Source organism: Staurois parvus, unplaced genomic scaffold (genome assembly GCF_062004578.1).
Source record: "Staurois parvus isolate SC_StPar_1 unplaced genomic scaffold, SC_StPar_1.0 ptg000172l, whole genome shotgun sequence".
NCBI classification, from domain to species: domain Eukaryota; kingdom Metazoa; phylum Chordata; class Amphibia; order Anura; family Ranidae; genus Staurois; species Staurois parvus.
In genome coordinates this window covers 12296200-12321579 of record NW_028317968.1, presented here as the reverse complement: position 1 = coordinate 12321579, position 25380 = coordinate 12296200, and the positions used below count along the sequence as shown (strand labels likewise).

Genomic DNA, 25380 nt, shown 5'->3' with positions numbered 1-25380 from the left:
TATTATTTTAATTAAATTAAGAAAAGGAATTAGACTTGGTCTCAGTCGTTTGAACGGTGCTGTACAGGGGACTGCAGACTGGGAGTTAATCAGTTATGCTGCAGTGCTCATGTGTCAATAATTGACATGGATATTTAGAGTGGAATTGCAGAAATAATGTTCAAGCATAGGCTGAGAGCAGGTACATGACCTGGTTGAGCTGCAGTAGATGTGTCTTTACACACAGCTGTTTATGCAGACTGGCAGGGTCAACTACATCACAGCAATGAATATGCATTAAAGGCTTTTTATTAAAATAAAAAATAATAGTTTATACTCACCTGCTCTGTATATGGATATTGCAGAGCAACCCCTTACCTCCTCTTCTGGGGTCCCCCACCAGTGCCATCCACTCTTCTTCTCCGAGTGCCCCCATAGCAAGCCAGCTGCTATGGGGGCACCCGTTTGGGAGCATTCCGATGCAAGGCTGTGTGTGTCCATAGACACACACACACATACAACGCAGCTCAACCACAGCCCCCCTCCTCACAGGATTTAACGGACAGCAGAAGCCAATGATTCCCACAGTTATCAGTCTGCTCTGTGAGAGCAGGGACGAGACCAGCCCTGGATCGAAAGAGGACTCTTGGCAAGTATTTAGAGAGGGTAGGGGACAGAACAGCTAGTGGAAGGGTTTTTACTTTAATGCAGGGAATAAATTAAGGTAAAAAAACTTTTAGATTTTAGAACCACTTTAATACAGTGGTTTTCCTGGAATTCAACTTAAAGGTTTCAGATTATAATATGCCTTACTGAATAAGGTGTCTTGATGTGCCTGACGTCAGGTGTTGGGCAATTGTCTGCAGATCCATTAGGGCAGATAAGAGATCCAAACATGTATTACTGTATGTTAAGTTGCATACATGTATGAACAGGGCTTATGGGCTATGACTTTTTTAGGACAAAATACAAAAAAATGAAGATGATGTTCAACCTTGCTCATTAGTTAGGCAACACGTCACGAGTCCCTGTAGCACTTTTTTTTTTTTTTATAAAGAGCACCTTTGGAAGAATAAACCTATCATAGTTCAAACTATGCAACTGGTAACGTACAGCTGCTGGCAGCAGAGGCAGTGAAAACATTTGCATTTAGGAGACTCAGCACAGCTCCAGTTCATTCAAGGAATCACTAGGGGACAGAAGATACAGCAAAGCATTTACAGCTTGCCACACACACTTTGTAAGATGGCTGCAAAAGGAGCAAAGTTTATGTTATCAAAATATGTGCATGAACCACAGACCAAAATGGGTAGAAGGCTTTTTATTGTGAATAAAAAAAAAACAAAAACAAAAAAACCTTATATAGACGGTAATGCTGCTTTGGAAGGTACACTCTCTTCCCCGTTCATGCATAACCTTACAAATACATGACCAGAGCTCAGAGAGCATGGATGAAAGGCCAAAAGCATAACACCAGTCTAGAGCAGGGACAGGATGACTGTGAAAAAATACCTACATTGGGGCACAGTACCAGCTGTTGTGGCCCTGAGCTCTGCTCCTGAAAGGACGGAGTGTTTAAGGTACATTCACATCTCAACACTCAGCTGCTCCTCTGAGGTATATGATGGTTTTCTGCTGTCAACAGACAGTCACTGTGACAACAGAATATGAAATGTAACACTAGGAGGATCTGTGAAGCAGCAAAGACAAGGCCTGCTCTTGGCAGGTATCATGGAATGGGTTCAGGAGCAGCAACCCCCACCCTGTACCTTAAACAGCTCCAATCAAATCTGACAGGACAGATAATACTTGTATCATTAACCAGCACAGAGTGGGGGTGTGAGGGTAAGAGGACGAGGGTTCAGGGAGGAAACACTGGAGGTGAGGCCTAGGAGCGGTTTCCTGCAGTGGAATCATCTGTGAATTACACTCGTGGGATCACCTTCTCCAAGAAGTCTTTCACTGCCATCATTTCCTACAACCATATTTAAAAACAGAAATTAGAGATGGAAGAACTGTACAGTTTTTTAAATTTTAGACATTCTTGTAATAGAATAAGTAAATAGAATAAAAAAAATAAAATATGATATAGAATTTGTAATTCTATTAGGTAAATGAGGGCAGCCACATTTGTTTGATATAAATTTCGGCTGTGTTTCCTGCTTTGAAACACTACTTGATGGTTGTGCCTTACTGCTCCTTCTTACATTTCAATTCTATGAGTTGTCTGACTGAAAACCATCCTTGTAAGCAGATATCCAATCTCTATAGTTAAGCATGCAGACTGAATGAAGTCAAGTCAAAAACAGAGCCTTCTCTAGCAGTTAATATACAAATCTCTGCAGGAGCAAATATGCAAAAATGTGAACATCGCATTGACCTCTTCACGCCGGCCGCACACAAATATGCGGTCTCCCGGTGTCTGGGCCTAGACACCGAGCGGCCGCACATTTGCGTTCTATTAAAAAAGGACATATGTGCTGTGAGCGCGCACACATGTCCGATACTCACAGAAAAGTCCCGATTTCCTCTTTCGATCGGGATCTTTCCCGATCATGTGACCGCCGTGATGGCACGTCACATGACCCTAAACCCCGCCTCCTGGAACCCTTAAAGGGCCTGGAGGCAACAGCGTGAATGGGTTAAAGTGCAACTAAAGGCTTCCTGTATGAAAGTCTAAATAAATCCAAATCCTGTTTTTATGTGATGCACAAAGCTAACAATGTAAACAAATACAATTTCTTTTTTTTTACCTTCCCTGACTGAACCAAATACTCCCTTCAGCTGCATCCCACATGTTCCCCCTACCAACCACTTTAGCTCACAGTGGGAGAGTTTCATCAACAATCCAAAAAGCAGGCCAAGTACTGATTGCCAAGTTACAGGCCATGATGATTGCCATGCTCCCTGCAACATCTTCTCACCCCTCTGCAGTGCAAGCAGCCTACACAAGTATGGCAACTCTGCTCTGAATTCATGAACTGTGCAGCATCATTACCAAACCATCACAGGAAGCATTAGATGGACTTCATGGGCAAGCTCAAAACAAGTATTTGCGGGACTTCTAAGGGCAAAATAAGAGAATAAGTGCATGTGCACTTACCATTTTAATTGCTGGAGCATATTTTTCATGTGAAACCATAGTTTTCCTTTAAACAAAGCGCTAGTATAGTGTGTTTTCAGCAAGCACATATTTTAGTTACTACTGCGGTGTGTACCTTCAAGTTTACATGGGGGAATTTTGCCTGCCATAAATATTTTTACTTTCTCACAGTGCAACTCCAAGAAAATGTTTTATATAGAAACACTGACAGCAATAACAATCTTACATAGGTTCTAACCATTCCCCATTCTATCCAAAATTAACATTTCAGCTGAAGTTCTGTTTTAAGATGATTTTTTGGGGATGCCATTTTGTCAGTGCAAATGTCAGTGTATTATCAAGTCGGTGGCTGTTAAAAGAATGTAGATCTATTTCCACTGTGCTGCTTGCTCAAGTGTTTTCCCCTGCTTTCATGTAGCTTTAGGTCTTTACGATTCAGTTTGAAGTTATTTATTGATTTTGAGGCCAATTTTGGTCTGGCCTATTTCGTCCTTTTTACTCTATTACACGGTTATGTAGGACAGATTGCCTGATTTTTCTCTCTAAAAGGGAATTTTGTATTAGTTAATCCCCTAATGCCAAAGATAAGCTTGTACAAAATGTTTTAATATAAACCCTGCTACTAAGCTATGGAGATTAAGCTTTTAAGAGGAGAGAAAAAGCCACATTTCACATAAATGTCAAAATAAATGCATTTTTGTGCCACTCTTGGACAGCAAAAGGTGTATCTTGCTCCAATTATAATGCAAAAAACTATCCATATGAAACTCTTAAAAAATATATATGTTTTGGTAGTACTAAAGGAAACAAATATGGAGGGGAACTACATATTTCTAGCCAGTATGGATTATTTTACATTACCTATACATGAAAAGTCTTTTTGGATTTAAAGGATAGGTTCACCTTTTGGAGCATATTGCAGATCACACCCATTTTTAAGGGTTTAACATGCTGCAGATCCTGCCCCATGCACCCCCTCCTCCCCCACACCCACCATTTCAAAATCATGGCTGTGTGATATGGTGCCCGTAAGAAGATGAAGGATGTGTCTGCAAGAGTCTGATATTGCACTGCAAGCTACTGATTGCAGGTGCAATGCTCTGCAGACTCATGTAAAAAATATAAATGCATTTTTTTTGTGCTGCAAGAATATGTGCTTTATTATTTTCAAACAGGTGAACTTAGCCTTTAAAGGTAAAAAAAGAAGACTGGCATGCAGGTTAGATCTGCATCACAGAAACAATGTTACTGCAGATTGGCAGGATGCCGATATGTAAACATGTTACCTCTGACTAGATACTTTTAATAACAGAAAGAAAAGAAAAATAACCAGGTAAACAATCCGTGCATCAATATGATCAGAGCTTATGCTGCAAATAAGTCCTTACCTCTTGACTAGTGTTGTGCATAACTCCAGGATATGTTTTCAACTGGACTTTTGAAGGGGCCACTACAGACTTCAGTTTCTCTGAGGTGAGTGTTCCAAAGCGGACGGGAATCATAGGATCTGCCTCTCCATGACATTGCAGGATGGAGATTTCCTTATTTACACTGCATGCTGCCTACAATTATATTAAAAGGGCATAAAGAACCACCTGTTAATTGGATATTCTGTAGTTATATTGCCAGTTCATTCTTATCCCAGATTAAATGTCAGACTTCATTTATATTGTGATGGAGATAACAAAGGTCAGGCGGTGCTCACAGGCAGATCTCTAACAAAGATAGCATTACGAGATTATTGTCAAGATAATGCCTCACTGTAACCGGTCACTACTTTTGCCATTGGATGCCATGCTCACCTGGTAAAAGTACTGCCCCCTTTTCAATGGAAAAAAGAAAAATGATTTCTGATTGGTTACACATTGCATACTGTGGGATTGTAATAAAAGAATACTGGATTCTGTTTGCAGTTCCTGTATACATGTTCCTTAGAACAAACCTGTGCTTTTCACATTCATGGCAAAGCACAGGTGTACTTTAACTCCCCCAATCCTTAGCAGCATATGCTTAAGTTTTCTTGGCTCTCATGCCACCAAGTTCAGCGCCAGAAGTCAAAAGAAACACCAAGTACATGCATGTATGTATGGAAGAGCACGCGACTCACGTCATGTGACAGCATCGCCATCAGTGCTGTCATGTGGATTACAATTTGTCCATAGCTATTGCTTAGAACTGCTTTATTTCCATTCTTGACCGTCAATCGGATCAACATGGGAGCCAAAGGAAAGCAAGTATATACATCTGTTGTGGTTTTAACACTGTATTTGCAGTGCAAAGCACATATTCACTTCAAAGCTGGTGATATACTAAAAATAATTGGAGGATCTAATCCAGGGGTCTCCAAACTTTGGAACTCAAAAGGGGATGTTCCACTTTAAAGTGTTACTAAACCCAGGACCCTGCATCCACTATATCTGGTCTCTCACAGTACACAACACATGGAAGTGCAATTATATTAATAAATATAAACTGTTTTTCTCATCAGAAGTTAGAGCAGTCTTGTGGCTTCTGTGTCCAGCCCAGCACTAGCTAAAGCTTGTAGGAGTTTTCTTTCTGCTCTAGGAGGATGGAAATACCCTGGCCTTTGTCTGGACAGTGCTGATTGGCCCTGTGCTGATCACATGCACTCTTCCAAGAGAAAAAAAAACCTCTCTAGCAATATACACCAAACTGAGCATGTGCATGCCTATGGTTCAGTCTGGAGATAAGCGGTGGTCACTTGAAAAAAGGGGAGGAACAGAGAAGAAAGGCTCAAACAGCCTTTTTACACAATGCAGAGGATTAACCCCTTAGGTTCCACAGCGAGTATAACAAGCATGCTTTACTGCATATACAGACTGATTTCACTGTTGTGAGTTTAGTAACACTTTAACAATTACTAAAGAGGTGAGTGACAGAGGAACAGCAACCCAAAGAAACTAGTTGCAAAAAGTAGGATTTTGTGTATTTATCATAAAAACATTGTCAAGTACATAGTAAAGACAGGAGATATTGAAGAACAGTCCTCTCCAGCACAAGGCAGTGTACTAGGAAAATGAAAAGACCTCCTCAGTATGACATTTTTGCAACCTAGAACACAAAAAAGCAACAAAATAAGGAAGCCCCAAACATTTTCAGGGAAATCTGCGCACTTCCTTTAGTGTTAACTAAAACACAGCTTTCTTAAAATACTAGAAAGTCTACAATTTCTGGGGAAATTGTGTGAAGTGTTCTTGCCTCCACCAGTAGTCTACAACTGGAGTGGGCGGAGTAACTGGGTGGAGTGGCTTGAGTAACTGTTGTGTGGTTGGAGTGGCTGGAGTAACTGTGAAAAGGTCAACGGGCGGTGTGAGTTGCAAACAAAATGGTCATATTGTGAAAACTATCAGGACTATGGCTTAGCCGTGGACATTTTTAGTGGCAGCAGGGATAGCTGAACGTTTTGATATAAGATTTGTGTAGGTGGGCTTCAAAATGAGGGAGTGATGGCAGTTAAGAAGTCATGTCCTGATTTTTCAGCCCGCACTCTAGCTTTTGTCAGCTCCCACTCTATTTTTGAACATTCCGCCATTCATTCCTATGGGACCAATTTCACCACAAAAACACCGATAAACGCTCCACAAAGTAATAGCACACCAATTGGGAACAATGCGCACGTGTCGGTATATTACGGTCTATGTAGTGTAAAAACTGTGGGAGGAGTTAGGGTGGTAAATTTGGCTATAATAATAAGAATATATATGTGAGATAACAGTACCGTATTTTCCGGCGTATAAGGCGACTGGGTGTATAAGACGACCCCCTAATTTTACAGTTAAAACATAGGTTTTGGGCTATACTCGTCGTATAAGACTACCCCCTTCTGAGGAAACACCATTTAACCCCTAGCCTACAGGGCACTTATACCCACTTCCCCCCCCTTTCAGCGCTGTCACACTTTGAATGACAATTGTGCAGTCATGCAACACTGTACCCATATGAAATAGGTGGCACTAATGGGCACTGATGAGGAGGCACTGGTAGGTGGCACTGATGGGCATTGACAGGCATCACTGATGGGCACTGAAAGGCAGCACTGATAGGCAGCACTGACTGGCACTGTTAGGTGGCACTGATAGGCATTGACAGGCATCACTGATGGGCACTGAAAGGCAGCACTGATACAGGGCACTGATAGGCGGCACTGATGCACACTAGTAGGTGGCACTGATAGGTGGCACTGACTGGCACTGATGGGTGACACTGAAAGGCAGCTCAGATGGGCACTGATGGACACTGACAGCTGGCACTGCTGGGGCTACACTGATCATCAGGGCACACTGATGATCAGTGCCCTGATGATCAGTGTACATGTCCCCTCTGAGGAATGCCGATTACCGTCTCTCCTCTGTCAGCCTGACAGCTCGAGAGGAGAGAAATGCCGATAACCGGCATTTCCCTGTGATCAGCTGTGGTTGGACACAGCTGATCACATGACTGAGCCGACATCTTCGGCTTTTTCCGTGATCAGTGATCCGCTGTGTCCGAGGGACACAGCGCATCGCCGCGCATGCGTGGAGAATGGGAGGATGTCATATGAGCCAATCACGGCAAGTGATGTATTCTATTAATGAATACAGAGCCTGCTCGGATTGGCTGCGTCAGAGAGGCGGGCTGATGATGTCACAACTTCAGCCAATCCGAGCAGGCTCTGTATTCATTAATAGAATACATCGCTAGCCGAGATTGGCTCAGCGCGGTACACTGTATGTAGCTGAAGCTACCGTACAGTATTACCGCACATCCAGTAATGTGCTATACCCGGTGTATAAGATGACCTCCAATTGTTGGGGTATGTTTAAGTAAAAAAAAGTCGTCTTATACGCCGGAAAATACGGTAAGTGGTCTTGCCAATAATAATAAAAAGAAGAAGACACAATCCTGAATCATAGGAAAGACCTGATCAGTTTTGCAAAGGGGAGGAGGTTAAGTGCTTAAGAGCTGCTGATTGACCAAGGCTGCTGATATGTCACTTTAAATCAATTTGTAGAATGCAATATGGAGACAGCACCACCTTGTACTGGCAGAGTTCAGGGTAGCTTATGTCAGGAGTGTGGAGTGGAGAGAATAGAGTCCATCACCCATCAAAGGTAGTTGTCAAATTCCTTGGTGTCCCGAGAGGACATTGTGCTCCAGCATTTCTTTGCCACCTGACCACCATATGCTTTTAGGAAACATTTCTATGTAGAAGCAATCTGTTTATAAATGTATCCATAAACGCATGTTTATGCACTCTGAGGAATACATCATGCATTACCTGAGGGAATGTCTTATGAAGAGGCAGCCAACAGCTAAGTCCCACTACTCCAGCAAGTTTATGATGAGAGGTCAAAGCAGTATACAACGACAAGGCACCACCCTGAACAAAAATAAAATGAAAAAAAAAGAAAAAAAAAAAATGGCACTCATTTTGTCTTACATGAAGAATACATGGAACTATATAAAATATGCCATACATTTTACAGTAGTTATGGGTTCCTGCACCCTTCTCAACCCAGAATGGAAATGGTTATGCATAGAAATGTATTTAACCACCTGAAGTGGAACTTCACTCTCAATCCACAATGACTGGTTTTAATTGTAATGCTGCTAGCATTAGAAAATAGATCGGAAAATATATCGCATTTATTTGTAAACTTTAACTTCCTTCAATTACATCCAGTTTTCCAAGCATAGAGAAAAGATGTAAATTACATCCCAGGAGTGTTTTTTTTTTCAGCTAAGCACATTCTCCTGTCTGCATCTCTGAGCTAAGGGAAGGTGGATTCCAGGGAGTAAATGCTACATTAATCATCTGTGGGGGAAGGGCGTGTCAAAGTGATTTCTCAGCAAAATAAAGCATGGAGACATAGATGGATGAGTTTGCTTTTAGGCCTCATGCACAGACATTTTAAAAACACTCTTGCCAGCAGAGTTTTGGCAGGAAATAACGTATGATGCTTGTCAAAAGCGTCTAACGCTTTTACAGGCGTTTAGGTGCATTTATAAGTATCAAGCTCTTGGGCATTAATTTCACTGGCCAGAATAAGAATTTATTCTGGCCATTGAAATGAATGAATGCTCAACAGCACGCGTTTACACGCATCAAACGTTTTTTTCTGCCAAAACTCTGCTGCTCCTGGAAGCACTGGCCCTGGGTTTTTTTTTCCTGCAGCTAAATGCTACTAAAAGTCGGTGTACATTGACACATAGGATAACATGGCTGGCTGTTCATTCAAGTGAATGGAGCTGCACTGTAACCGAGTCGAATGAGAGACTCGCAGTTGCTGCACAGTATTCCCTTTCAAAAACTGTATTACCTCATGAATAGCACTAAAAATGAAACAGGTGTGTACTGTCTTTTATACCAAAGGATATGTAAATTTTTTCTGGACTACATTTGCAGTTGAAACACCTCTGCCTGAGAGTACAGTCAGAAGTGTGCAATACTTTTTCCATTTCAGTTAAAGAATATAGTAGTGTTCCTCCCTGTCTGCAACTTGATGACTGGACAATGAAGGAGGGACAAAATATTGATAAGTCAAACTAAATTTGCTCTTTTCTTTGCTTCTGCTCCATGTCAGGATATGTGTACACAGCAGAGGCAGATAAGTTTCTAGTGTTTCCCCTCATTCTTCATATCTGAGTACTAAGCAAGGAATGACAGGGTGCCAGTATCAAGATAGAGTCAAATACTTACTGTACTTGTATGTGAACAATTGTATTTAATAAAGGAAATAAATATAATTTAATAAAAGATATGCACAACTGCATTCATTTTTTTGTATGTGCCTGAAATTCAGCTTTAATCTTACTTTCAAAAACTAGAGAATACAGTTCTTGATAGAACAGGAAATATACAGCATTATGCCAACTATCACTCAAAGACAAGTACCTGAGAGAATCCTCCGAGAACAATTCTATTAGCAGAAATTCCATTCTTCACTTCATGTTCGATGATACTCTTGACTGAAACAGAAAAGGTAACATTAACATCCAATAACTGCCACCAAAACAAAACATCACCCGCATAATACTTTAAAAGTGTCACTACCCACATAAAAAAACAAAAACAAAAAAAAAACACACACCACACACACTTATCAATAAATCCTGTATTACATGCTATTCATATTTGCTCAGTCACTATGAGTTTTTTTTTTTTCTTCAGAAAACCACACAACTGGTTGATCCTGCTGTTCTCTGTCTCCCCATTTTGTCCATTGTTTGTTTAGTATCACTTTAATTGCTCGTTCTCATGTGCAGCAGCTCTTGCTGTCCCTCTGAAAAGCAGTGGATTGCTTTCTAGAGGCCTTTGACAGGTGATATGGCACCTCCTCACCACCTGATTTAACTCTGTTAATGCTGCAGCACCCCACTGACTTTCATTGGCCTTGATTGGCAAAGGTAACATCCGCCAAATGTATAATGCCGCTTAAATTATGCCAGGTGTGGCTGTCGCTCTTCCACTTCCTAATTTAGCTGTACTGCTGGTATAGGTGACAAAGGAAGCTGAATTGCTGAATGAGGAGTTACCTGTGTTACTTGTTTGGCAGTGAAGTATTGAAAAAATGTGTGCAAGTCACAACAATGACTGTACAAAATTACAGGTATGTTGCCAGGTAAAACCGTAAAGATACATGTACTTAAAACGTATGATTTGTTATCTGTTTTGTGTCAAAAGCAAGATAAAAAGTTTAAAAAACTGACACTACTTGGGCAGACACTTAATAAGCAACTATAATTTGGGATAAAAAGACTTAAAAAGAAAAAAAATTACACTACTTGTACAGCTACCTGATGGGTCATTCAAAGAGCCTACCATTAAATATAACAGCAACTGTGGCACAGCATGACAGGTTGCAGACTATCTGCATATTAGTAGATACCAGACACATGAACTGGGCTCCTTGCTTTGCCCCAGGACTGTCAGTGTTTGTTGTTTGATAAAAAGGGGCTTCAGCAAATAGCAGAACAGATTCAAAAATATGCATATTGTATCACCCACTAAATAGGCTTATTAAAACTGCTAAGAACAAAACACTATAAAAAAGCTGTTACAGCGTATGTAATATGTAGAACCTATTCAAAAATAATTTTTAGGAGGAGTAACACTCAATCCGGTCTTTATCATTATCAGTTGTGTGTCAGTGAGTCTTTTCTTACTGCTATCTGCAGCTTTCTTAATGCCTGCCTCGTCTTCTGGAGCATCAGGACTCAGTCCCATCAAATCAAACCTGTCGTAATAAAAGAAAAATCGTCGGAATGAGAAACCTTTACAACAAAACATGTTAAAGATGCACTAGTAAAGAAGACATACATACCATGCTGGCATCACCATCTTCATGTTTAGAGTTACTGGAATACGAGGTCTGCATGTAGAAAAATGACATGTATTATGTAATTTACTACTTGTTGGTCCTTTTTGGTTTATTTTTATTTTGAGGCTAGGTTCACACTAATACGGTGCGGTACATTGCATTTGATTTGCACAGGAACCGCACTGCATTCCTGTGCAAATCACATGCGATTTGTGTGCGGTGTGATTGGAGCCATACATTATGTATGGCTCAAATCGCACTGCATCCACACCAAAAAGGTGCAGGACCCTTTTTTGGGTTCGCACTAGAATTGGATCGCATGGGTATTCCCACCTATGTGATCCGATTTTGCACATCGCACCACATTTTGCGGACTGATTTCAAGGTGTTGTTAACTTACACACACGCATTGGTTCGCATGAACAGGGTGCGATTCTGATGCACTGCGAAATTCGCACAGAAAACGCGAATTTTGCACCGAATCAATGTGAACCCAGCCTGAAACCCACTGTTCATGGTCAGCTGTGTAGGTCCTTCTAGGCTTTGTGTGCTCAAACTGTAGTTTCTATTACTGCACCATTAACGTGTTAAACGAATAAAACTAAGTACCACAAATGTACACTTCTGACGCACAAAATATTCAACTGTTCTAATTAAAAGCAACATTAAAAAAAATGAATAATAATGATTTAAAACAATACTCACGCATGTGGACATATGTACTTCACATAGGGCAGTTTAATAGCAGACAATGCATCAGCCCAGCCATGTCTAAGTAGTAGCAAAATAAAGTGCAAAAAAGTTTATTAAAAAAAAAATAATATAGCCAAAAACACACAAATTATAATATACACACACACAAACACATACATATATATCTCACAGGAGTACACCACTCACATTTTTGTAAATATTTTATTATATCTTTTCATGTGACAACACTGAAGAAATGACACTTTGCTACAATGTAAAGTAGTGGGTGTACAGCTTGTATAACAGTGTAAATTTGCTGTGTAATGGCTCAACACACAGCCATTAATGTCTAAACCGCTGGCAACAAAAGTTAGTACACCCCTAAGAGAAAATGTCCAAATTGGGCCCAATTAGCCATTTTCCCTCCCCAGTGTCATGTGACTTGTTAGTGTTACAAGGTCTCAGGTGTGAATGGGGAGCAGGTGTGTTAAATTTGGTGTTATCGCTCTCACTCTCTCATACTGGTCACCGGAAGTTCAACATGGCAAAGAATTGTTGCTCTATATAAAGATGACCTAGGCTACAAGAAAATTGCCAAGACCCTGAAACTGAGCTGCAGTTATTGGAGTAGACAAGAACACTATGTTGTATGCAATAAAGGATTCTTCCTTTCTGCCTCACAATCTTCTTCACATTGTACTGCGCATGTGCAGCTCTATGTACAATTCTAGCATCTGCTGGGTGCCAGGAAGAAAAAAGTGGAATTTCAGGCAAAGCCCTAACTAATCTTAGAAATGCTCCTCAACACCACACTTAACACCTACAGTGGGTATAGAAAGGAATCACTCCCTTTAAAATAAACACATTTTGTTGATTTGCAGCCTGAAAGGAAGACAGACACAGTTTGTTTTATCCAGCTAGATTTACTTAGTGCAACTTAAAACATCAACATCCATATTATACCAACATGTCAGGAACCCCCCCCCCCCCCTTCAAATGACTTGTAGCTAATCACCTGCTCAATGGCACATAAAGCCAATTTGACTTTCAACTGTGGTCATTTTGATTAGCTCAGCATGAAAAGAGCTTTCCTGGAGCATTTCAGTCCCTGGTAGTGTAACTGAAGCAAACAATCAACTATGGGTGGCAAGGCACTGTCAAAAGATCTCTGAAATAAAGTTGTGGACAGTCACAAGTCAGGAGATGGATACAAAAAATGCAAAGGCTTTACCAATGCCTAGAAGCACAGTGAAGTCTATTATTAAGAACTGGAAGGTATTTGGTACAACACAGAGTGGCAAAATACCATCAAATTCTTGAGGAAAATCTGCTGCCCTCTGTCAGAAAGTTGTCAATGGGAAAAAAGGTTTACCTTCCAACATGACAATGACCCAAAGTACACAGTAAAAATGACCACATCCTGGTGGAAGGAGAAAAAGGTGAATGTCCTTGCATGGCCTATTCAGAGCCCAGACTTAAACCCTATTGAAAATCTGAGGAATGAATTGAAGACTGCAGTCCACAAACGGTCACCATCAAATTTAAATGAATTTGAGCATTTCTGCAAAGAGTGGGCAAATATTGCAAAGTCTAGATGTGCAAAGTTAGTAGAGACATATATAAAGGCTGTAATTAAAGCGAAAGGTGGTTCAAAAAATACTGACACAAGGGGGTGATCCTTTTTCCAACTCAGTCATACTGTTTTTAATTTTTTTTTCTGGGATGTTGGTGTTCTTTCACTTGGAAGTTATAAGTTGCACTGAGTAGATACAGCTGGATAAAACAAAAACTGTGTCTGTCTTCATTTCAGGCTGCAAAGCAACAAAACGTGGTTATTTTAAAAGGGGTGATTCTTTTCTATACCCACTGTACCTTGACTAACCATTGTAAGAAAAATGTATATACTTACCTATTTTCAGCCCACTCCGGTCATGTGATCTCTCCTGTAGTAGTGATGCTTGCAGGAAGAGGAAATGGCACTCGACAACAGCTCTTAATGCCTGGGAGCGGTCATGTCATCCATGGGCTTACATTGGCCCATCTGTTATCAGCACTTCCTCCTCTCCCTTGCTGCAGCCATTGGCTGACAGAGGGGTGCTGTATCATGTGACTGGACCAGAGCGGCCTGAAAACAGGTAAGTATATAATCTTTCTTTCACAGGTTAGTCAGCATAGATGTTAGGATAGGGGAGGGAGCATTTTAAGACTAGTTATGGATAGTCTGGAGGTTCATTTTAACTTGTATGTGAAGGAGTTACGATGGCCTAAGATCTCAGAAGAAGGTGTCAGCGCTGCAAGGGAGTTTGCAGATGTTGCATGGCTGAAGTGGATGTCACTAGTTTTCAGATTTAACAGAAGCCCTGCTCTAGACAATAAATAGATGTACAGGCTGGCACCTTAAAGTGGTTGTGAACCTGAGACATGAAATATGAACATAGCATATCTCTCTATAGTGTGTACTTGTCTCTATTCAGAGCACCAAATGTCATTTCTGTCTGCTGTCTACTCCTTTACTATCCGCATGGGTCACTTCTGACAGGTTTTCCTGACACCAATAAAATGGTGACAGGGAGGGATCTCCAGTACACACAACCTGTGATTGACAGCCTCAGCTTTGTTCCTGTTTTCTGTGTGAAGGGGGGTGTGTCCCTTCTCTCCAATCAGCTCTCATGGAGCTCTGCAGAGTGTAACTTCAGCTCCCTGCTGAAGGCTGAGAGCTCAGGCAAGCTGCATAAATTCTGCACCTTGAACAGATGTAAAGAAGAGAAGAGAAAACTACAACTCTTGTTTTCGCCTTCTGATTTGACCACTAACACACCTCCTGTATTAGAGTGCACTCATCCTGGATGAAGGAGCACAAGGGGTGCTGGTTAAGGGGGTAAAGGTTTTACATAAATAAATGCTGAGCACTAAAAGCACCACTGCTGGTGTTCAATGGTTTGTCTCAACCCTCTGACTCTGCCCTTCTCAAACTTGTCAACACAGAGGAACCCTTGACATAACCTTGTGGTCTCAGGGAACCCCTGCTAAATATTACTATATCTACAACTCATGATACAATAGTGTGATGGTCAGTAGGAAGAATGCTCATTGAGCCCTTGAAATAACTTTCCTAACTCAAGGAACCCCTGCTAAAAATGACAATATCTACAACTCATGATACATGAGTGTGATGGTCAGTGGAAAGAATGCTCCATACACTTGTGGTCATTGGAAAGAATCTCCTCTTACAGACAGCTAAAAAGATCAATGGTGTCAGCGGGAACTAATCCGACAGGCAGAAATTGCTCATTGCTTAACCCCCGATGCCGACGTAACAAATATGCAGCCTCACAGAACTGGGTTTTTTTCCGTGGGGCCACATATTTGTGTACCTGTCTTTCTGCTGGGAGCGCTGCATGACGCGCTCCCAGCAAAAAGACTGCGGTGTCACTGAGAGCACCAAGTCCCGTTCTGACGATCGGGACCCATGACTCCCGATTCTGGATCACATGATTGCTGTGATAGCCTCTGACTGGCTATCACAGTGATCAGTCACTGTACAGCCCGGCCCCCTTCTTTTTTTTTTTTCTCTATGAATGGAGGAGAGAGATACATTGTATCTCTCTAACTCCTGGCATAGAGAAAAAAAATGTTTGGGAAAAAAAAAAAAAAATTAAAATTAAAAAGATAAATAAATATTTAAAGAAAAAAAAAAACTAGATTAAGGTTTAATCTAACTCAGTGCCAGGTAAGTGTTTGGGTCAAGGTCAGGATTTAAAAACAAATTTGGTATCAGTGTCAGTGTGTTCTAGGTGAAAAAGAAAAAAAAAAAAACGTGCACTATTGTTTCTGGGCTGTAGTACAGGTACAAACAACAAATAACAATACACATAAATGGTATTGCTGCAATCGTCAAGAGCTGGAGAATTTATTTTGTGTTGTGCTTTGGTGGTAGGTTATGGTAGTAACAAGAAACACACCGCTAAATAAAAAAAAAAATTTTCTACTATTTGGACCAGTTTTCCTTTGATATAAACAAAAAAAATAAAAAAAATTTACAATTTACCACCAAATGAAAGCCCAATTTGTCTGGAAAAAAAACAAGGAATAATTCACCTGGATGTACAAAGTAGTTGTGATGATATGTACAGTTTTACTAACACATGTCAACGTTGTAAAATTGTGCTTGGACATTAAGATTTGTTTTACCCTTAGGTGGGAAGGGGTTAAGGCACCCCTGGTAACCTCTGGAGGAACCCTGGTTGAGAAACCTTGCTCTACCTGGGACATCTGTAGGACAGCTTGTTCTTTGAAAAACAACAGCCTGAGGGCTAGTTCACACTAGATGCAGTTCAGTGTGCTTTTTTTCTGCATCCAAAATTCATGCACAGTGTTTTCCATGTATTCTAAATCGCCCTGGTTCACACCAGTGCAGTCAGTTCCCGGTGCAGAAAAAAAAAAAACAGAACATGCTTTATTTTTTCGGCACAGAACCATACTGGAACATGGCAAACTGCATCAAAACTGCGTGTGGTGTGAACTATAAGCAAAAACCTATCCGGAATGCATCCAGAGTGCATTTTTGTAGTGTGAACTGGCCCTTAGGCTACATTCACACGGGCATTCTGTATGTCCATTTTTCATACGTCCATTTTTCATCTGTCCGTTTACGGATCAAAAAACGGACACCCATGTATTTCTATGGACTAGCGGATGTAAACGGATTAAATGTTACATCCATTAATTTCCGCATCCGTTTTTTTGAATGGCAGAAAACCCTACTTTTCTTCTGTAAAAAAAATGGAACAGACGAAAAACAGATGTAAGCGGACATACGATCCATTTTTGCATTGGTAAAGGATATTAAAAAAATGGACGCAAACTGATGAAAACCTGACGTGAACTGATCCGTTTTTTCTTGGGAAAAACGTGACTAAACTGATGAAAAAAAAACGGAACGCCCGTATGAAATGGATGTAAATGGACATACGGTCCATTTTTGCATTGGTAAAGGATGTAAAATAATGGACATGAACTGATGAAAAACTGCCGTGAACTGATCCGTTTTTTCTTGGGAAAAACGTGACTGAACTGATGAAAAAAAAAACGGAACGCCTGTATGAAATGGATGTAAATGGACATACGGTCCATTTTTGCATTGGTAAAGGATTTTTAAAAAAAACAGATGTGAACTGATGAAAAACTGACGCGAACTGATCTGTTTTTTCTTGGGAAAAACGTGACTGAACTGATGAAAAAAAATACTGAAAAAAAAAACGGAACGCCCGTGTGAAATGGATGTAAATGGACATACGATCCATTTTTGCATTGGTAAAGGATGTAAAATAATGGACATGAACTGATGAAAACCTGACGTGAACTGATCCGTTTTTTCTTTGAAAAAACATGACTGAACTGATGAAAAAAAACGGAACGCCCGTATGAAATGGATGTAAATGGACATACGGTCCATTTTTGCATTGGTAAAGGATGTAAAATATTGGACGTGAACTGATGAAAAACGGACGTGAACTGATCCATTTTTTTCTCAGGAAAAACGTGACTGAACTGATGAAAAAAACCCAAAAAAAAAACGGAACGCCCATGTAAAATGACCCTTATCCTGGTGCAAATTGTAGCAGCAGGGACCTTCCGATTCCTTCTGCAAGTGGCTAGGTGCGGCCGGTAGCCCCGTTTACTATAATGACAGGTCGCTGGCGGCCGCAGCTATTCTCAGTGCGGCGATCTCTGCTGGACGCATATAAAGTGCAAATCAGAAGATTCCTACCGCTGCAAATCGCAGCAGCCTTAGTCGCCAGTGTGCATATAGCTGTATTGGTCAGATCACCAGATGAGAATAAAAGGAAAGAGGAAAAAAAAAAAAAAGGAAAACTAATGCAGCCAGGACATCTAAGGATGTGTAAGCTGATATATAATAAATGTTAGCTTTAGGGTTTGATATGATGGTAAATGATTTCCTATGGCAATGCTGTGGAGTTTGTCTGGGAAGAGATGAGCAGTGTCCATATGGGCAGAGATCAGCACACACACCCAAAGCCCAATACAAAGGGGATGATGATGACACAGTCATGAGAGAAGCCACTTACCCGTTATCCCCCAGGCCGTGCAGGAAGATCACCTGGTGGGAGAAGGGTACATCCATGAGGAGGTGACATGTACAGGGAGGGGTGTATTGTATTAGGTCATGAGGAGTTCTGCCCCCGCCCTGACAAGTCTCATTAGAATACTGAGACCCCTCACACACAGGACACAAGGCGGCCCTGCGCTCCCCAGCCCGCTAAACGTGTCTTACCGCCGCAGTCTCTCGTTCCCCTCCGGGTACGGTCACAGCGTCGGTGAGTAACGGCACAGACATGTTGTTTCCGCACATGCACCGGAGTGATGTCACACACCGCCCCGGTGACCTCTGACCTCTCGCGGAGAAACAATGAGCCGCAGCCGCTAAGCGGATCTAACCCCGGCGCATGCCACGTGATCACGGCTCTCCCCCGAACGTCACAGCCCACAATTGAGGGCATCTGAGCGGCCATGATGTGTGTGGCGGAAGTAGACATCAGATGAACCTTTTTTTTTTTTTTTTCCCTTCCCCTGCAGAAGTTTTACCTATTATACACGGCCAGGGGCGGACTGACCATTTGGAAACTTGGGCACTGCCCGAGGGCCCGGGGCCAGTAGGGGGCCCCATGAGATGACCCTGGTACCTTTTTCATAGGCTTTTTTGAGTTTGGGCAAGGACACAGGGGCCCCATGAGTTGTCAGTCCGTCCCTGTTAACACGCCCCACCTGTTCTAACGTGACTGGCTTAAGACTGGGAAATATGCCCTTTGTAAAGTGAAACTTTTGCTTGGTTTAGTATGAGTTTTTTTTCTTTTTGTATGTTTTGGTTTTTTTTACACGTTAAAAAATTATTTTAGAGCTGAAGTTCACTAGAAACCCCGAACACATGCTATATTTTTTAAAATCGGACACCCTGGAGAATAAAAGTGGTAGTTCCAACAGGCGCGGACTGACCTTTCGAGGGCCTTGGGTCAGTAGGGGGCCCCATGAGATGCCCCTGTACCTTTCATAGGCTTCTTTGGGTGTGGTTTGAGTGTGGGCCAGGACACAGGGGCCCCATGATCCCCTATTGCCCAGGGCCCCATGAGTTGTCAGTCTGCCCAAATATTTATGCCACACAATATTAGTGCAGCAGTTTTTCGGTACAAATACACTAGAGGTAATTTTAGGTCAGGGGCGGACTGACCATTTGGAAACTCGGGCACTGCCCGAGGGCCCGGGGTCAGTAGGGGGCCCCATGAGATGCCCCTGCTATCTTTTTCATAGTTTTTTATGAGTTTGGGCAAGGACACAGGGGCCCCATGATCCCCTATTGCCCAGGGGCCCCATGAGTTGTCAGTCCGCCCCTGTTTTAGGGCATACATGCAATCTATCACACAATTATTTGATAAAGTATAAAAAAAATGAGGTTGCACTGAATAAACAGATACCCAATGTGACAAGCTGTTAAATTGCGTGCACCCATGAAATGGTGACACACTTCAGTAACCTAAACTTTCCATAGGATGCACTTTAATAACTCTTACAGGTCATCAGTTCAGAGTTACACATGAATAATGGACTTAGAAGTATTGTTCTCACTCCATAGTGCGCAGTGACATTTAGGGCCAGTTCACACTATAGAAATGCAGTCCAGATGCGTTCCAGATCCGTTTCTGCATGCGCGTTCCGGTGAGTTTCTGATGCATTTTTTACATGTTCCAGTTCATTTTTCCTCATTATTTTTCAATTTAAATAGGGACATGTGCGTTCCAGTGCGTCTTTGATGCGTTTTACCGCATTCCAGTACAGGTCTGTGCAGGAAAAATGCAGCCTGTTCTACTGCATCTGGAACACACTGGAACTGCAAGCATTGATGTGAACTATGACATTGACAATCATATAACCTACTTTCTGTGCATTTTAGATGCAAAAAAAAGCAACTGAAATGCATGTAGTGTGAACTGGCCCTTAAACCAGCTTCACACTGGTTGGTGCGGTGCAGGAAACATTGCGAATCCTGTGCTTTTCCTACACCACGTTGCAGTCGCATGGTGTTCATGCAATCTGGTGCAGGTGTCAATTTTAAATTAATGACACCCCGAAACAGATTGCAAAACGCAATGCGGTCGCCGGAAATCATATAGCTGCGATTCAGGTGCGGGTGAAAAAAAAGGGTCCTGCATCTTTTTGGTGCAGATGCAATGCAAAAATGAGCTGTACAAAATGTATGGCTCAAATCACACTGTACAGACATTCCATGCATTTCCTGTGCGAATTACATCCAGTGTCCCGCACCGCATTAGTGTAAACCCAATCTCAGTGTCGGTTCACACTGCTGCAAATTCTATGTGGATTACTACATGCGTTCAGAAAAGCATAGATTCGAATGCAATGTCAAAAAGCATTATTTCCAATGTGGCCTGTTCACATACACAAAAGTATTGGGATGCCTGCCTTTACACGCACATGAACTTTAATGGCATCCCAGTCTTAGTACCTAGGGTTCAATATTGAGTTGGCCCACCCTTTGCAGCTATAACAGCTTCAACTCTTCTGGGAAGGCTGTCCACAAGGTTTAGGAGTATTGCAGGCCATAGACGGTTCGTTTATCGGCCGATTTTTCGTAAGAAAGAATAATCGGCCAATTTTCACACTGTTAGTGGGGCAATGGCATCGGCCGATTTTCTCGGTTCCTCCTCATTTCTTTTTTCGGTCATGCTGGAAAATTTGTGAAAAATGGCCAATTTTTCCAATCATTTGTGGCAACAGAACGACCAATGTTTCGTTTTTCGGATGAAAAATCGGCCGATAAACGAACCGTCTATGGCCTGCATATGTCTATGGGAATGTTTGACCATTTATAACTCTGCCCCAAATTACATCACCAATCTTGTTTCCAAATATCACCCAAACCATCCTCTCTGCTCCTCCCACGACCTTCTGCTCTCTATCTCCCTTGTTTCCTCCTCCCATTCTCGTCTCTAGGACTTCTCCAGAGCCTCCCCCATCCTCTGGAACGCTCTACCCCAATCTATCCGACTATCACCTACTCTGCCCACTTTTAGGCAATCCCTGAAAACCTATCTCTTCAGGGAAGCCTATCCTGCCTTCAGCTAATAACAGAATCTTCTATTTCTCCTATCAGTCCATCCCCCCACAGTTATTACCTTTTGTACCACCAGCTCCTCCCTCTTAGATTGTAAGCTCCAAGGATCAGGGCCCTCTTATTCCTCTTGTATTGAACTGTACCATTGCTGTATTGTCTCCCTTTATATTGTAAAGTGCTGAGCAAACTGTTGGCGCTATATAAATCCTGTATAATAATAAGTCTTCCAGAAGCGCATTTGTGAGGTCAGGCACTGATGTCGAAATGGAAGGCCTGGTTTGCTGTCTCCGCACTATTTCATCCCAAAGGTGTTCTGTCAGGTTGAGATCAGGACTCAGTGCAGGCCAGTCAAGTTCCTCCACCCCAAACTCCCTCAACCGTGTCTTTATGGACTTTGCTTTGTGCACTGGTGCGCTGTCATGTTGGAACAGGAAGGGGCCATCCCCAAACTGTTCCCACAAAGCTAGGAGCATGAAATTGTCCAAAATGTCTTGGTATGCTGACGCCTTAAGAGTTCCCTTCACTGGAACTAAGGGGCCAAGCCAAACCCCTGAAAAACAACCCCACACCATAATCCCCCCTCCACCAAACTTTACACTTGGCACAATGCAGTCAGGCAAGTACCGTTCTCCTGGCAACCGCCAAACCCAGACAGGTCCATCGGATTGCCAGACAGAGAAGCGTGATTCCTCACTCTAGAGAACACATCTCCACATCTCTAGAGTCCAGTGGAGGCGTGTTTTACACCACTGCATCCGACTCTTTGCATTGCACTTGGTGATGTAAGGCTTGGATGCAGCTGCTCGGCCATGGAAACCCATTCCATGAAGCTCTCTACACACTGTTGTGCTAATCTGAAGGCCACATGAAGTTTGGAGGTCTTTAGCTATTGACTCAGCAGACAGTTGGCGACTTCTGCGCACTTCAGCATACGCTGACCCTGCTCGGTCATTTTACATGTCCTATCACATCTTGGCTGAGTTGCTGTTGTTCCCAGTTGCTTCCACTTTGTTATAATACCACTAACAGTTGACTGTGGAATATTTAGTAACAAGGAAATTTCATGGATGCACTTATTGCACAGGTGGCCATCTATTACGGTACCACGCTTGAATTCACTGAGTTCCTGAGAGTGACCCATTCTTTCACATATGTTTGTAGAAGCAGTCTGCATGCCTAGGTGCTTGATTTTATATACCTGTGGCCATGGAGGTGATTGGAACACATGAATCAAAGGATTTGGAGGGATACTTTTGGCAATATAATGTATATGTGGTGCAAATTTGATCCGTTTCAAAAAGGGTCCTGTGCAAGTTTACTGCGAGTGTGGTGCAAATTTAATTTCCTGATGTGCCCAGTTCCCTCAGAAATAGCATTGAATTTGCACCTGTCACTGCAGAATTAGCACTGTAATACTGCACTGTGAAACCACATCAGATACGCCCCGAATCATCGAGAACTGACACTCAAAGTGCCCCCTTTTGCAGGTATAGCTATGTAAAACATTAAAAATAAGTGTCTATACTGTTTAAAATCCAGTAATAAAGTGTCTCACCTGCTCTGCACATGCTCAGTTGCTGTCCATTTTAGGCACTGCTGAATCTGTAGAGGCCGATCTGCTGACAGCCCTAAAACAGAATTAAACTCTCCTATCCTTTACAGCCAAGGAAGCTGCTTCTGTTTGATCTCCAACTGCCAAATCAGCCATTTGATGGTTTGACAGTCTGAGGACACAAGCAAATGTGACACCAATCTCAACATTCCAAAAATGTAACTATTCTGAAACCGTTAAATCAATTGGTTTAATTCCACTTTATGATTTACTGCTTTTCGAAGGCTCTGGGCTTCAGCAAAATGGCATCCTCCAGCAAGAAGAAACAGGAACAATGCTGAAGGCAATTTACAGCACACACTCATTTTGGTATCTTAATTATTAATGTGGAATGTATGTTCCTTGCTAAAGAACATTATTTTTTTATCAATGTGCTATAGGTAAAGTTCCGCTTTAAAGCAGAACTAAACTCATCAATTTAACAGTTTCAAAAAACAGTTCCATTCCAGGCATGCTGGGATTGCTGTCACATTTGCTTAAGCTCTCAACCAGACTGTCAAACCATCAAATGGCTGGTGTCATAACTGATCACATGTGCAGCACCATGACAGTTGCAGATTAAACAGAGGCTAAGATGGCAGCTTCCTTGGCTAAAAAAGATAGGAGGGTTTAGTTCTGCTTTAAAGTGGAATGCAATCAAGCATTTTAGGTGCCCCCACAAGAGTGTTTATGTTTGAAAACGTGCAAGCGCATGAAACGCGTTAGGGAGTTGCCCCACGATTGCCTCATACTGTGTGACGTCACACCGCACGGCCCCTGTGGACGGCCGGCGGCCATTGCCTTCTTTTGATGATTCCTGGTATTCCCCATACACAGCTGCTTACTATACCATGTGAGTAGCATATCTACTGTTTTGTTCTTTTACTCTTGTGGCTAATAAAAGTACTACACTATTGGATCCTCTTGTCGCTCTAGCTCGTTTTTTGCGAGCCCCCCCCCACTTTTTCAAGGTTTGTTTGGGGACCATCTGGTGGCCACACTGGGAACAATTAATCTCCCCCTGCTGGTGAGACGAGTGTACACCCCCTGACATCTGGAGATCCTGTGGTTAGGATATTCTGCCCAGCGGATGCTAGCCTGATGACCCTCCCAGTGATCCAGCTTAAATAGACGGATGACCAGGAGTTGGTTAATACTCAAATGCGCATTTCTATTGCGCTTTCTGGTTAGTGCAATCTACACTCATTTCGGTGGGAGGAATATGGTCACGGAAGTCACCAATTTGTTCACCACTTCATTGTGATATTGTGCACTGTGTACCACAAGAACACTCTCATTGGAGATATTTATGTCATTGCAATTTATGAACATTTTGATGGGCCATTACTTAGCAGCGGTCGCCTTATCACTCTTCTTATAATGTATTATTTTCTACATGTATGATTGATTTTTAACAGCGCTGCATGTTCTGTTCATATTTATGTTTGAATGTGCTTGTATGTGGGGGAATTTAAGTGTTTGATGGCTGATTCACACAGGTGTACACAGGATGCACAGGTGTTCCGTCCATCCCAGACAGATGTCACATTGCGAGCAGCGGCTGTATCTGTGCAGCCTCTGCGTCCTAATTGACATGACAGGGACTGCCTGCACATGGATACACGAAACACCTGTGCATTGTGTGCACGCAATACATGGCCCTTGCATTGGTGTACACTTAGGTACGCCTGTGTAAATGAGGCCAATAACTAATTTTCAGGGTTTTATTTCAAAATGGGGAGTGGGTACTTTATTCTGACAGGCACCCACTCCCACTTCTCCAATTTTCCCCTAGAGGATAATTATATCTGCTTGAGTGTCCCCACACAGCCTCCAGAGACACATCACATGTCTCAGGAGGCTGCAGGACCAGTCTCACTGTACTACCATGTCTCACCCATTCACAGTGGGGAGACATCAGGTCACAGCAAGCTCCCAAATCTTAGAAGGGACCACCCCTGCGCGTTTCGTCATATGTTGATGTTCTCAAGGTGGTATCCCCCTAGATGATGTCACTGCGTAGGGGGCATGGCCTGAAGGCAGTGATGTCATCACGCATGTCAGCTTTGCCAATTGCCAAAAGCTACTGCCAGCTTGTTGATTGATAAGCTCTGTATATTCCTACCACAATGTGAGTGTTTTTAATCTTTTGTAATACATTTTTACTTTGACAGTATTATACTATTGTGGCATGTTTTCAAATTCATAGGAGGGCGCTCTTTCAATGTAAGCTGTTCGTTAACTGAAGAATCCAAATGAGAGCAGATCCTCGATGGGTTATGGTTTTCCAGCGAGAGTTCTTCCTTAAGGGCACGGTAGATGCACATGTAGCAAAAGTGTTTTTTAGCACATATCTGATTATATGTTTTCACCGGATACCTCATCACAGAAGATTGGATGTTTTATTTTTGAAGACTGTATTTGGACTTATTTCTTATGACATTTATTATCAGTTTTACTTTGATTCTTTTTATATATGTTTTTTGTCAAATGGATGCATATTTTTCTCACATTTGGTTTTGCAACTGGGTGATTTAGCACTACC

At 42.1% G+C, this 25380-nt stretch overlaps 1 protein-coding gene across 1 annotated transcript; it reads right to left on the bottom strand.

Moving 5' to 3' along the window:
• Positions 1-1285: 1285 nt before the first annotated feature.
• Positions 1286-18587, bottom strand: LYPLA2 (lysophospholipase 2). Its single transcript, XM_089676697.1, has 9 exons — positions 18392-18587; positions 18186-18217; positions 12109-12174; positions 11407-11454; positions 11249-11319; positions 9978-10051; positions 8361-8462; positions 4471-4644; positions 1286-1954 (listed from the first exon to the last, which is right to left on the bottom strand). The coding sequence occupies exons 1-9, from the start codon at positions 18467-18469 to the stop codon at positions 1904-1906; spliced, it is 696 nt and encodes a 231-aa protein (XP_089532823.1). The 5' UTR covers positions 18470-18587; the 3' UTR covers positions 1286-1903.
• Between the last annotated feature and the right edge of the window lie 6793 nt (positions 18588-25380).